This window comes from Lissotriton vulgaris, unplaced genomic scaffold (assembly GCF_964263255.1).
Source record: "Lissotriton vulgaris unplaced genomic scaffold, aLisVul1.2 SCAFFOLD_1386, whole genome shotgun sequence".
NCBI classification, from domain to species: domain Eukaryota; kingdom Metazoa; phylum Chordata; class Amphibia; order Caudata; family Salamandridae; genus Lissotriton; species Lissotriton vulgaris.
In genome coordinates this window covers 298,801-312,298 of record NW_028244137.1, presented here as the reverse complement: position 1 = coordinate 312,298, position 13,498 = coordinate 298,801, and the positions used below count along the sequence as shown (strand labels likewise).

Genomic DNA, 13,498 nt, shown 5'->3' with positions numbered 1-13,498 from the left:
ACTTTCCCGGGTTTATAGCCAGTCCAGATATGATCTCAAAGCGTCTGAAAACAGTCGCCAGGGGCGAGTGGTCCCCTTGCAGGTTCCGGAGAAATACCAAGATGTCGTCAGCATATATTGAGACCATGTGATCGGTGCCCTCTACTGGTATGCCTTCCTCCGCAGCTCTATTGCGAAGCGCAATAGCAAAGGGGTTCCAACGTCAGCACAAACAGCAGTGGCGACAGTGGGCAGCCCTGCCGTGTACCCCTATGGACCTCATAACAGTCAGATGTGTGTCTTCCCGTGCGTGCCCTAGCCGTCGGGCCTGTGTACAATAAGCGGATCCATTTTATAAGGGCCTCTGGGAACCCAAAACGATGCAGGACTTAAAACATGAAGTCCCACGTCAGGGAATCGAAAGCCTGACGGAGGTCAAGGGCTATGCAGCCAGCGTGTGGTAAGTTGTGAGGTGTAGTTATCATGAGAGCGTGGAGTCGCCTCGAGTTCTGGGAGGTACTCCTCCCTGGAAGGAAGCCACATTGATCAGTATGGATCAGGCCAGGGAGTTGGTGCTGGATCCGCATGGCAATAGCCTTACTAAGGATCTTATACTCCGTGGAGAGCATGGATAGGGGTCTGTAGTTACCCACATCTTGAGCGTCCCTGCCGGGCTTCGGGATAGAGATCACCAAGGCCTGCATGGTGGTAGTCGGGAGGTGGCCAACCTCGTAGGCGGTGTTGTAAATTTTCTCCAGGACGGGGGCCAGCACATCAGCGTAGGATTGATAAAATTCCTCTGGCAGGCCATCCATGCCCGGGGTTTTGCCCCGGTTAAGTGTATGGATTGCTACCTTTATTTCGTGTTGTGTTATAGGCCCGGCTATAGCCGCCTGGATTCCCGGGGTCAGCACTGGGAGCGTTAGTTCATCTAGGAATCCCGTCATGTCCTCCCTGGGCCCTACAGAGGGGGGGGCGTAGAGGTTCTCCAAGTGAGTCTTAAATACCGTGTTAATCCCCATTTGAGTGTGCACCTGTGTACCCGCTGCGTTCCTAATCGTCATTATGGTAGGGCATTCGGGGGCATCCCGAACCAGCCGGGCAAGCTGAGCGCCGGATCTGTCCGCCTCCGCCTGTTGTCTTTTCAGATAGGCCCCATAGTCCATCACCCTCAGGGTTTCTAGCAATTCTGCGTGGTCAATATTACACTGCTGTAGCTCAGCTGTACGGCCAGGGTCCTGCCCCACCGCATTTTCTAGGTCGCGCAAGCGCTGTTCCACCTCGCATAGCTTACCGTGGATCTCCTGTCTGGCTCCCACCTGTCGGCCTATAGCAGCCCCCCGTATTACAGCCTTCATTGCGCCCCACACCACTAGGTTCGAGGATGCAGAATCCCAATTGGTATTAAAGTAATCAGTTAAGGCGTCAGCTATATGTGCTCGAAACGGGCCATCCTCGAGCAGCGCAGGGTTAAGCCTCCAGGTAGGAACTGGTGAGGGTACTCTACCCCAGTGTAGGTCAATCGCCAGCGGCCGGTGGTCTGAGAACGTTTTAGCAAGGTAATCTGCTGTGGCGCACCTAGTCACTACAGAGTTAGAGCATACAAACCTATCCAATTTGGTATGTAATTTGTGTACAGGGGAGTAGCATGAGTATTCTTTGTGTGTCGGGTGCAGTGTGCGCCAGATGTCCGCCAGTCTCCAACCCCGAAGCCACGTCCCAAATGATTCTGATAGTTTATGTATTCCCGCCGCCTGGAGGGGGGGTGTGATCTGTCGAGGGTCACATCTAAGATCATGTTCCAGTCACCTCCCAAAATCCAGGGGACGTCCACCCAATCCGCTAACACCCGGCCCACTGCAGTAAGGAACCTATCCTGGTCAAAATTCGGGGCATAAATGCTGCCCAGTACTACCACCTCCCCGTCCAAGGTGCCCCTCACCAACACATAGCGTCCCTGTTCGTCAGTCCGCCTTTCCATGTCCACAAATGGAGTACCATGGCGCACCCATATCGTGGTCCCTCTTGAGAAGGCAGAGTATGTTGTAGAAAAAACAGTACCCCTCCATTTCTTTCTTAATAGGAGTGCCTCGGAGTGTGTCAGGTGTGACTCTTGTAGGAACACTATATGTGCCCGTTGCCGTAGCAAGAAAGCGTGTACTCTGTGTCTCTTCTGCACTGCACCCAGCCCTCTCACATTCCAGGTGACCAGCCTATACTTTCCTTGTATGTCAGCCATAGCCCCGTGTTGGTGTCACAAGTAGTGTTCCCATATGTCCTATTGAGTGATTCTTCCATGCCCACCAGGAGACAGTACCCTCCCTATCCCAAACCCCAACTGTGAAGGCGCAGCCTCTAAACCCTGCTGTGCCGAACCAGAAACATTGGAACGTAAGTAAACAAGTAACAGTGCATACGCTAGTGGGGGGTCGGCCAAGCACCTGCCGTGTCCATATTGCCATGCTCGGTCATGTCGCCGGCTCAACGGCGCCGCCGGGAGAGTTCTTTCGGAATTATGCAGTGTATGTAGCCACGTCTCGTGGAGGGGGGGAGGCAAAGGGTCAGGGGAGGGGAGGGGGGGACAAGGGCGGCCTCAGACTGGCAGAACCAGCCCGTTGCAGCTATGTGCCGCAGGAGCACAGGAGGCGCAGGAATCGCATTGCACGATCCCCGTATCTGAGTCTCTCTCCCCATCCAGGGTAGGCCGCACGGTGCTCGCCAGCAAATAAAGGGCCACATACATATTCTGAGCAAGCATATTTCCCCTCCTCCCCCATCCCCGCCGCCCCCCTAGTTCATACGGAAAAGGATATCGTGTTGTATTCAAGTCTCAGGTCTGGTTCATAGGAGGTATTACTCTTGGGCATTGTCTATAAGTTCATCCGCGGCTCTAGGCGTCACCGTCGGAAATAGGATCATACTGCTATCCGAGTCCGAGTGTACAGTGCTATCCTCAGTGTCCGTGTTGATTGTCACACAGTCGTCTCTGAAGGATCCCACCGCTGCCACTGCATCAGCCTGTCCCTGCTTTTGTTGGTGGGCGGTCGGTTTGCGCTGCTTCGGATGAGTGCATTGGGCGCCATTCTCGGTCTCCCCTTGAGTCGAGTCTTCCTTGGATCCGTTGCCCGTGGAGTCCTGCGTCGGGTCCAGTCGCTCCCCAATGTCCATCACCTCCATCCATTCCTCCACGTCCGTGGGGCTTTCGAAAAAGTGAGTCTTCTTGTCGTGGATCACCTTTAGGCGTGCAGGGAACAATAAGGCGTAGCGCAGTTTAGCCTTTTGGAGCCTCTGTTTCACTTCATAGTATGAGGACCGTTGTTTTTGCACTTGAGTGGTATAGTCCGGGTACAGTGAAATTCGTTTATTCTCCCACGGTATGACCGATTTGATTCTGGCTTGATTTAGCAGCATGTCTCTATCCCGGTAATTTAGGATCCGGACAATAAGCGGCCCTGGTGTCTGTCCCGGTTTTGGCTGGCCAGTTGGGATTCTATGTGCCCTCTCTACACAGAAGAACGGCGACAGACCCTCAGGGGCAACGTTATCTCGGAACCACTGTTCCATGAACTCTGCCGGCCGGGACCCCTCGCTTCTTTCCGGCAGGCCAATAACGCGAATGTTATTGTGCCGATTGCGCCCTTCCGCGTCTTCCACGCGTTCCAGCAGGGTTTTGACTTGACGTTGGATCACTTGGATGGAGTCCGTGTGTTCCGCCACTGTCGGGGCGAGTTCAGTTATTGACAGACCTTGATCTTTAACTTTATCCGCATGCCATTATAGGGATATGTATTGATTATAGCCGTATAGGGGCATAAGGTCACAATATTGAATCGGGTTCCTAGATAAAACACATCACCCCGACCTAGCACCAAACGGAAGACATTGAGTCAGATACCATGGGAAGGTAGAAAAAGACAAAAAGCAGACATGTATTGGCAGCAGAGATATTGCAGGTATATTACTGGTTGTGATGGAATCTCTATAATAAATGCTGCAATCTTCCAACAAATGTTTGAACCATCCCTAGGAATGTGGCAAAGATAACTTAACAAACAGAAAAGTAAAGACAGGAGTTGGAACTTAAGCTTCTCCAGTGTAAACTGGAAAGTACTGTCAAAAAGAGTGTGAATGGAGCTACATTTGTTATATTTTCCTTTTTCTTGGTTATAGAGGATAGATCAGACTGTGAAACAGTCCTACTATCTTGCAAATTGAAATATCAGGAATCCTCAGAAGCTTACAAACTACAAAGAAGAAGCTTCTAGTCTGCAATACCAAAACCCATGTTTTTTTTTTAAAAGGTAATAATGATAATCTGGTTAGACCTTCAACAGTGAGGTTTTTTATTTTTTCGTTATCCCACCTGTAAGAACTATAACACATTTTTACAAAAATAAAAAATAAAAAATTGATATAAAATCGTGCTCTTTTCAGCTACCAGATGCCCAACCTAGCCGTCCTGTACAATCAATCTAACAAATAGAAATAGAGGTAAGATCTTCTATATCCAATCTACTGACAATAGGTACAGATGTAGCCAGTCTAAGGACCCCAATTCGGTGCTTAGACACCCACCAGCGATGATCCGTAGAGTTAATACCGTCCTAACGACCATAGAAACTGCATTTCCTCCTTTTGCTTCTTAACAAATAGTCACCTTAGAAATCAATTAATAGAACCTGAGAGTTATTTGCCCGTCTCGGTTTATTCTCACAAAACTAAAAGAATCATTGTCCTTCTAGCTCACCTACAATCTGAATACACCCAGCAACCTGAATAAGGAAATAAAGAATCCATAAACAATCAATATAAGTAAGTCAAACCATAAGCCACCGCAAAATCTTAAAACCAGAGTAAGAAAGAAATCTGACTGTTAATATTGTATTAAACTTTTTCTATTATAGTACAAAGTGAATAGAAAAGCCCCCCTCAACCTTGAGGACACTCATCGATAAGCCTTACAGAATAGAACAAAGGCCCTTAGAACAACTAAGTAAGTGCAACATTCACTCACCAAATCGTTCAGGTTTGAGTGCTAATCCTGTATGTACAGTTTTTGTTAATTGCATGGAAAGGATGTTTTAATTAAATCACCCTGTTTTGCGATGTACCTTAAGACAAAGAAAGGACGCAGATAGAGCTTATAAGACAATAAGTCATAGAACCAACCGAACTATAGTGCGAAGAGAGTTTACTAAAGCTTAAGAGGTCATTAGTACTAGAATGTAAAGCTAATAAAAATATTTGTTATCTGTACTTCCACATAGATTGCTTTTAACCGTACAAAAAGCATTGTCCTGAAGAAGGTGTTCAAGCCAGTTCACCGAAACGCCGCGTCGACAATGATTGTGCTTTTTTCCTTTTTATAAAAAATTTATCATGTTTTTATTAATTGAATGTAATGATTTATTCTTATGTAATGTCAATGAATGTAAAACATTGTTTAATATACAATCATAATAAATGAAAGTTTTTTCAACTAAGAATCATTCTAGTACATTATCTTTTGACCTCTTACTTCTTTACTTTTTACCTTGTGTGTTAGAAAATTTTGTTGATAATCCATAGAAATATTGTGACATCTTCCAGTATAAATTGTAAATTTGTTACCATATGGGGTGCCTCATAGCAAACTAGACCTCAAATTAGGTTGCAAGATAGTAGGACTGTTTTCACAGTCTGATCTATCCTCTATAACCAAGAAAAGGGAAAACTTTCTTTTTTCAACTGACCTCAGACCCATTCCCTTTTCGATAAGAAGGGTGTCTGCTTAAAAATTTTTGACAGCTACATTTGTTATATACTTCCTGAAGCGTTACCTTTATTAGATACTTCCTGGACCTTTACCATTATTATATACTTCCTAGAGCGTTACCTTTATTATATACTTCCTGGAGCGTTACCTTTATTATATACTCCTTTATTATATACTTGCTGGAGTGTTACCTTTATTATATACTCCTTTATTATATACTTCCTGGAGTGTTACATTTATTATATACTTCCTGGAGCATTACCTTATTTATATACTTCTTGGAGTGTTACCTTTATTATATTCTTACTGGAGCGTTACCTTTAATATATACTTCCTGGAGCATTACCTTTATTAGATACTTCCTGGACCTTTACCATTATTATATACTTCCTAGAGCGTTACCTTTATTATATACTTCCTGGAGCGTTACCTTTATTATATACTCCTTTATTATATACTTGCTGGAGTGTTACCTTTATTATATACTCCTTTATTATATACTTCCTGGAGTGTTACATTTATTATATACTTCCTGGAGCATTACCTTATTTATATACTTCTTGGAGTGTTACCTTTATTATATTCTTACTGGAGCGTTACCTTTAATATATACTTCCTGAAGCGTTACCTTTATTAGATACTTCCTGGACCTTTACCATTATTATATACTTCCTAGAGCGTTACCTTTATTATATACTTCCTGGAGCGTTACCTTTATTATATACTCCTTTATTATATACTTGCTGGAGTGTTACCTTTATTATATACTCCTTTATTATATACTTCCTGGAGTGTTACATTTATTATATACTTCCTGGAGCATTACCTTATTTATATACTTCTTGGAGTGTTACCTTTATTATATTCTTCCTGGAGCGTTACCTTTAATATATACTTCCTGGAGCGTTACCTTTATTATATACTTCCTAGAGCGTTACCTTCATTATATACTTCCTAGAGCGTTACCTTTATTATATACTTCCTGGAGCGTTACATTTATTATGTACTTTCTGGAGCGTTACCTTTATTATATACTTCCTGGAGCGTTACATTTATTATGTACTTTCTGGAGCGTTACCTTTATTATATACTTCCTAGAGCTTTACCTTTATTATATACTTCCTGAAAGGGTTTTATTCATAGTTTTCTTTGTCATGTAGCCTTGAAAGTGTTACTGCTGTTATACAATTCCTAAAACTGAAGTGACAGCAACACATCCTGATCTATCTCTTCTTACACAATCCCTTCTTTTTTTACCCCTTTGCCGCGGGGTTAATTCCCCCGCAGCGCTGGGGGAGGGAGGGTGCATGGCCACACCCGTTTCCATGGAATGCTCAGCACAGCAGGGAAATTATCCCCACGTGTGAGCGCCACGCGGATCATGACAAGCTCAGCTCGTCTGGAGCACAGCGCAACCGTGCCTCATAACGAGCTGAGCTCGTCATGAGCACGGGAGGGGTTAAATGAAATCTTAGCCATGTGCATCTTCGTAAAGCTGTACCTCTAGCAAGTGGGCACTCTGTGTGCTCTTTCTGTACTAAATTACTGTGTGAACACCGAAAAATCACCTCCTTTTCTGAATTAAGTAAAATGTGACATGTTCTATAGAACATTTAGTTAAATATCTGTGTATGGTGAAATATCTCTTGGTAACTTTCGTAAATGGTAAGGACCAGATGTCTTTTACAACTAGTTAAGTATTGTGTATTCACATGCTCTTACATTTCCATTTAGTGATTTTAAATCTCTTTACATCCCATAGGAAAACAGCCTTGAATGATCGTGAATAATGACAGTAATCGTGAAAATCTGAAAAAAAAAGTGGTTTGAAAAAAAGAGCTCCAATATTTAGGAAAAGATCTGCATAAAGACTGAGGAACATGAACATAAACTGGTAGATCCTGGAAAAAGCAGTTCAGAGCAATTTGGTGGATGTAAGAGTCTGAGCTGTGCACCTCCACGCAACAGGATAAGAAATGACCTCTAGAAAATTAAGGCAACAACACTGACAAACCACTTCCTGTATAAACGGGCCTCTACCACCAGCTTTGATCATGTGTTCGGTATGAGGTAGATACAGCATTACTCTGCTTCCTGTAATGATGGCAGACCACCATTCAGCACGCTAGGTGTATTGTAAACATTTTCTATCCAAACCACAGGCCAAACCACAGGAACAAGAGAAAAGCACAAGGGAGTGGAGCCAGACAACTGAAGGGTAAAAGAAAGAGAGGGTCTCTGATCTACAACAGACTGTCCCAATTTGCTTCGACCAGAAGGAAGACTGATCTTCACTCATAAACATGCGAAACCATTCCGCAATCTAAAAACATAACCACCTACAAAGAAGCTTTACTTGCCACAATTATAATATATGTAGTTGGTGAGTCTTGTATTTCATTGTGAAATCTGAAATCAACCATCCAAAATACCACACACATACAAGGAATGTGTGAATAACACAAGTGCTTTATCAACCATGTTAGCTCCTCAGGAAACACAGTCCTGGGATGCAGACAAATATAAACCCGACCCAGAGACACTAACCAAGAAAGAGAAATTATACACAAGCAGCAAGAGCTTTAGTTTGTGATCACTACTAAAGAGCCATCAGTAAACACACGCAGGAAAAGCAACGTGCAATTGCAATGAATGTGTGAAGAACTTTAGTCAGTTAGCACCCCTAAAAGATCATCAGTGAACACACATGGGGGGAAAACCGTACCATTGCACTGAGTGTGTGAAGAGCTTCAGTCGGTTATCACAACTCCAAGTTCATCAGCGAACACACACAGGGGAAAAACCATACCATTGCAATGAATGTGGGAAGGCATTCAGTCAGTTATCAATTCTTCAAAGACATCAGCGAACACACACAGGGGAAAAACCATACCATTGCAATGACTGTGGGAAGTCATTCAGTCAGTTATCAATTCTTCAAAGACATCAGCAAACACACACAGGAGAAAAACCATACCATTGTAGTGAATGTGTGAAGAGCTTCAGTCAGTTATCACACCTCCAAAGACATCAGCAAACACACACTGGGGAAAAACCGTACCATTGCACTGAATGTGTGAAGAGCTTCAGTCATTTATCACAACTCCAAGATCATCAGCTAACACACATGGGGGAAAAACCGTACCATTGCACTGAGTGTGTGAAGAGCTTCAGTCGGTTATCACAACTCCAAGTTCATCAGCGTACACACACAGGGGAAAAACCATACTATTGCACTGAATGTGTGAAGAGCTTCAGTCATTTATCACAACTCCAAGTTCATCAACGAACACACACTGGGGAAAAACCATACCATTGCACTGAATGTGTGAATAGCTTCAGTCATTTATCACAACTCCAAGTTCATCAGCGAACACACACAGGGGAAAAACCATACCATTGCAATGAATGTGTGAAGGCATTCAGTCAGTTATCACAACTCCAAGTTCATCAGCGAACACACACAGGGGAAAAACCATACCATTGCACTGCATGTCTGAAGAGCTTCAGTCAGTTATCACACCTCAAAAGACATCAGCAAACACACACTGGGGAAAAACCGTACCATTGCACTGAATGTGTGAAGAGCTTCAGTCATTTATCACAACTTCAAGTTCATCAGCGAACACACTCTGGGGAAGAAAAACCATACCATTGCAATGAATGTGTGAAGAGCTTTAGCCTGTTATCAAATCTCCAAAGACATCAGCGAATACACACTGGGGAAAAACCATACCATTGCAGTGAATGTGTGAAGAGCTTCAGTCGGTTATCACAACTCCAAAGACATCAGCGAATACACACTGGGGAAAAACCATACCATTGCAATGAATGTCTGAAGAGGTTCAGTCAGTTATCAATTCTTCAAGTTCATCAGCGAACACACACAGGGGAAAAACCATACCATTGCACTGAATGTGTGAAGAGCTTCTGTCGGTTATCACACCTACAAAGACATCAGCGAACACATACTGGGGAAAAACCATACCATTGCAGTGAATGTGGAAGTAGTTTTAGTGATTCCTCAAATCTCAGGATTCATCAGCGAACACACACAGGGGAAAAGCCATTACAGTGCTGTGAATGTGCGAAGAGCTTCAGTGGGTCCTCCGACCTACGAAAACATATTCGAACACACACTCAGGAAAAACCATACCATTGCAATGAATGTGTGAAGAGATTTAGTCAGTTATCAAATCTTCGAAGACATCAACGAACACACACAGGAGAAAAACCATAGGATTGCAGTGAATGTGTGAAGAGCTTCTTTCAGTTATTGGCCTACAAAAACATAAATGAACATACACTGGGGAAAAGCCATTCCAATGCAGTGAATGTTTAAAGAGCTGTAGTGGGTCATCAGACCTACAAAAATCAATCAGTAAATCAGTCAATCAATCAATCAATCAATCAATCATTTGTTAAGCGCCCCTCATACCCAGGAGGGTCTCAAGGCGCTGGGGGGGGAGGTGGGGGCCACTACTGATCGAACAGCCAGGTCTTTAGTATCCTCCTGAAGGTCAGCAGGTCTTGGGTCTGTCGTAGGCTCAGTGGGGGGTGTTCCATGTCTTGGCAGCGAGGTGGAAGATGGATCTCCCGCCGGTGGTTGTTCTTCGGATGTGCGGGACGGTGGCGAGTGAGAGGTCGGCGGAGCGTAGCTGGCAGTTGGGGGTGTAGAAGGAGAGCCTTCTGTTGAGGTAGGCTGGGCTGGTCTTGTGGAGTGCCTTGTGTGCGTGGGTGAGGAGCTTGAAGGATATCCTCTTGTTGACGGGAAGCCAGTGCAGGTTTCTCAGATGGCGGTTGATGCGGCTGTGTCGTGGTACATCGAGGATCAGTCATGCTGAGGCGTTTTGGATGCGTTGTAGTCGATTGATGAGCTTGGTCGGGGCTCCTGCGTAGAGGGCGTTTCCTTAGTCGAGTCTGCTACTGATGAGGAACTGGGTGACTGTCTTTCTTGTATCTGTCGGGATCCATTTGTAGATCTTGCGGAGCATGCGGAGGGTGTTGAAGCAGAAGGAGGAGACGGCGTTGACTTGCTTGGTCATTGAGAGCGTTGAGTCGAGGATGTGCGTGGTCGGTGGGGGTCGAGGCTGCCCCCCAGTGCCATTGGCCGCCAGGAGTCGTCCCAGGCTGACAGGTTGGAGCCGAGGATGAGGACCTCTGTCTTGTCCGAGTTCAGCTTCAGACGACTGATCTTCATCCAGTCGGCGGCGGCCTTCATTCCTTCATGGAGGTTGGCTTTGGCGGTGATGGGGTCCTTGGTCAGGGAGATGATCAGTTGAGTGTCGTCGGAGATTATGTTGAGGTTGTGCTGTCGGGCGACGTGTGCGAGCGGGGCCATGTAAATGTTAAACCGTGTCGGGCTGAGGGAGGATCCTTGGGGTACGCCGCAGATGATCTCGGAGGCTTCGGAACGGAACTGGGGGAGGCGGACGCTCTGGGTTCTGCCGGAGAGGAAGGAGGTGGTCCATTCCAGAGCCTTGTCTTGGATCCCTGCGGCATGGAGGCGTGCGCGTAGTGTGCAGTGGCAGACGGTGTCGAAGCTGGCTGAGAGGGCTCCCCATTGCAGTTTCCCCATTGTCTAGCAGGGTCCTGATGTCGTCGGTGGCTGCGATGTGGACGGTCTCGGTGCTGTGGTTGCTGTGGAACCCTGACTGGGAAGGGTCCAGGATTCTGTTCTCTTCGAGGTATCTGTTAACGATTTTCTCGATGACCTTGGCCGGTAAGGGGAGTAGAGAGATGGGTCGGAAGTTCTTGAGGTCTCTTGGTTCTGCCTTGGGTTTTTTGAGTATGGCGTTGATCTCAGCGTGTTTCCAGCTCTCTGGGAAGGTCGCGGTCTCAAGGGAGAGATTGATGACGTTGCGTAGGTGGGGTGCGATGGAGCTGCTTGCTTTGTTGAAGACGTGGTGCGAAATGGGTCTGACGAAGAGCCGAAGTGGATTGTGCTCATGATCTTGATGGTGTCATCGACGCTCACGCTGGTCCAGGCTAGCAAGGGGACATGGTAGATGGTGTGCGGAGGGTCTGTTGTGTTGCTGTCTGTTGGGGCTGTCTCGGTGTTGAAGCTGTTGTGGATGTCTGCTATCTTGCGGTGGAAGAAGGTAGCGAGGGAGTCGCACAGGGCTTGTGACGGCGGGATGTTGTTGGTGTTGGAGCTGGCGTTTGAGAGTTCCTTCACGATGTTGAAGAGCTCCTTGCTGTCGTGAGCGTTGTTGTCGAGCCATTTCCTCTCTAGTTTCCGGCAGGCTTGCTAGGAATGTAGGAGTTCTGGGGTGAACCAGCTGGCCCTCTTGCTGGTGTCTCTGTGGGCGGGGCTTCTTCAGCAGGGTGAGGCTGTTGGCACAGTCCTCGATCCAGCGTCTGAGGTTGTGGGCAGCGATGTCGGTGTTGGAGGGTTCGGTGGGTGGGCTGAGAGCGAGGTTTGCATGTCTACGGTCATTTTGCTCCAGCAGCGGCGGGGGATCTGTTGGGTGCGGTGGTGTGTGGTGGGTTTCTGGAAGGTGAAGTGGATGCAGCGGTGGTCGGTCCAGAGGAGTTCGGTGGTGTGGCTGATGGAGACGTGCGGGCTTGAGGAGAAGACGGGGTCGAGCGTGTGGCCGGCGGAGTGGGTGGGCGTTGTGACGAGTTGTCTCAGTCCGAGGTTGGCAAGGTTATCGATCAGGGTTGTGGAGTTGTTGTTGTTGTTCTCAAGGTGAAAGTTCAGGTCTCTGCAGAGGATGTAGTCGGTAGAGGTCAGGGCGTGCGTGCTGATGAAGTCGGCGATGGAGTCGCTGAACTGGGGGCAGGGTGCTGGGGGTCGGTAGACGAGGGTGCCTTTGAGGGTGGAGTTGGGGTCTGTGTGGCTCTGGAAATGCATGTGTTCGGCGGTGCTGAGTGCGCCGTCTGTGCTAGTCGAGACCCTGATGCTGTTCTTGTGGACGATAGCCATTCCTCCTCCGACTCCGTTGGTGCGGTCTCTGCGGGTGATCTTGTAGCCATCTGGGATGGCTATGGCGTTGTCGGGTGCGGAGGAGGTGGTCAACCAGGTCTCTGTCAGGAAGGCGACGTCTGGGGAGATTGTGTTGAGCAGGTCCCAGAGCTCGACGGCGTGTTTACTTGCAGAGCAGGTGTTCAGTAGTATGCATCGGAGGTGGTCGAGGATTTTCTTGGCGGGTGGTCCGTCGGCTCTGTGGCTGGTGTAGCTGCAGTTCCAGCAGGTGAAGGGACTGTGTGTGCGTTTCGGGGCGACCTTGAAGCAATTGTGGGTCCGTCCAGGGTTGAGAGCGTGCAGAGTGCTGACGTCGTAGTGGCGGCGGTCGTCGTGGCGGGTGCGGGGGCCAGGGGTTCTGGCGCTGGGCGAGGTCCAGATGTGGGCGGGCGCAGACGGGCTTGCCGCTCACCAGCGGAGCGACGGCGCAGAGGCCGGCATGTGTAGGGAGGTGGGAGTGAGGAGCAGCTGGGAGGCGGGAGGTGGGGGCAGCAAATGGGCAGTCAGGGGGGCGGAGCCGCAGGGGACGCAGCGGCGGGGCGGTGAGGGCGACAAAGGAAACAGAAGGCAAAAGGGCACAACAATTGAGGGGGAAATGAGTGGCACAGAGGGCAGAAAGGTCGCAAGAATACAGGGGGAAACGAGTGGCACAGAAGGCAAAAAGGTCACAAAGGTCACAGTAAACGGGGGAAATGAGTGGCACAGAGGGCAAAAGGTCACAAGAAAGGGCAGAAGGTCACAATAAATGGGGGGAAATTAGTGGCACAGAAGGCAGAAAGGTCACAGAAATGCAGGGG

General features: G+C 47.5%; 1 protein-coding gene across 1 annotated transcript; it reads left to right on the top strand.

Moving 5' to 3' along the window:
- The first annotated feature begins 8,414 nt into the window (after positions 1-8,414).
- Positions 8,415-13,136, top strand: LOC147668137 (uncharacterized). Its single transcript, XM_086948758.1, has one exon. It carries the CDS (start codon positions 8,442-8,444, stop codon positions 9,972-9,974), a length of 1,533 nt encoding a protein of 510 aa, XP_086804884.1. The 5' UTR covers positions 8,415-8,441; the 3' UTR covers positions 9,975-13,136.
- The last annotated feature ends 362 nt before the right edge of the window (positions 13,137-13,498 follow it).

What these genes read in the sequence shown, in the direction of transcription:
- LOC147668137 (XM_086948758.1), top strand. Translation starts at nt 8,442, where the DNA reads ATGGGGGGAAAACCGTACCATTGCACTGAGTGTGTGAAGAGCTTCAGT.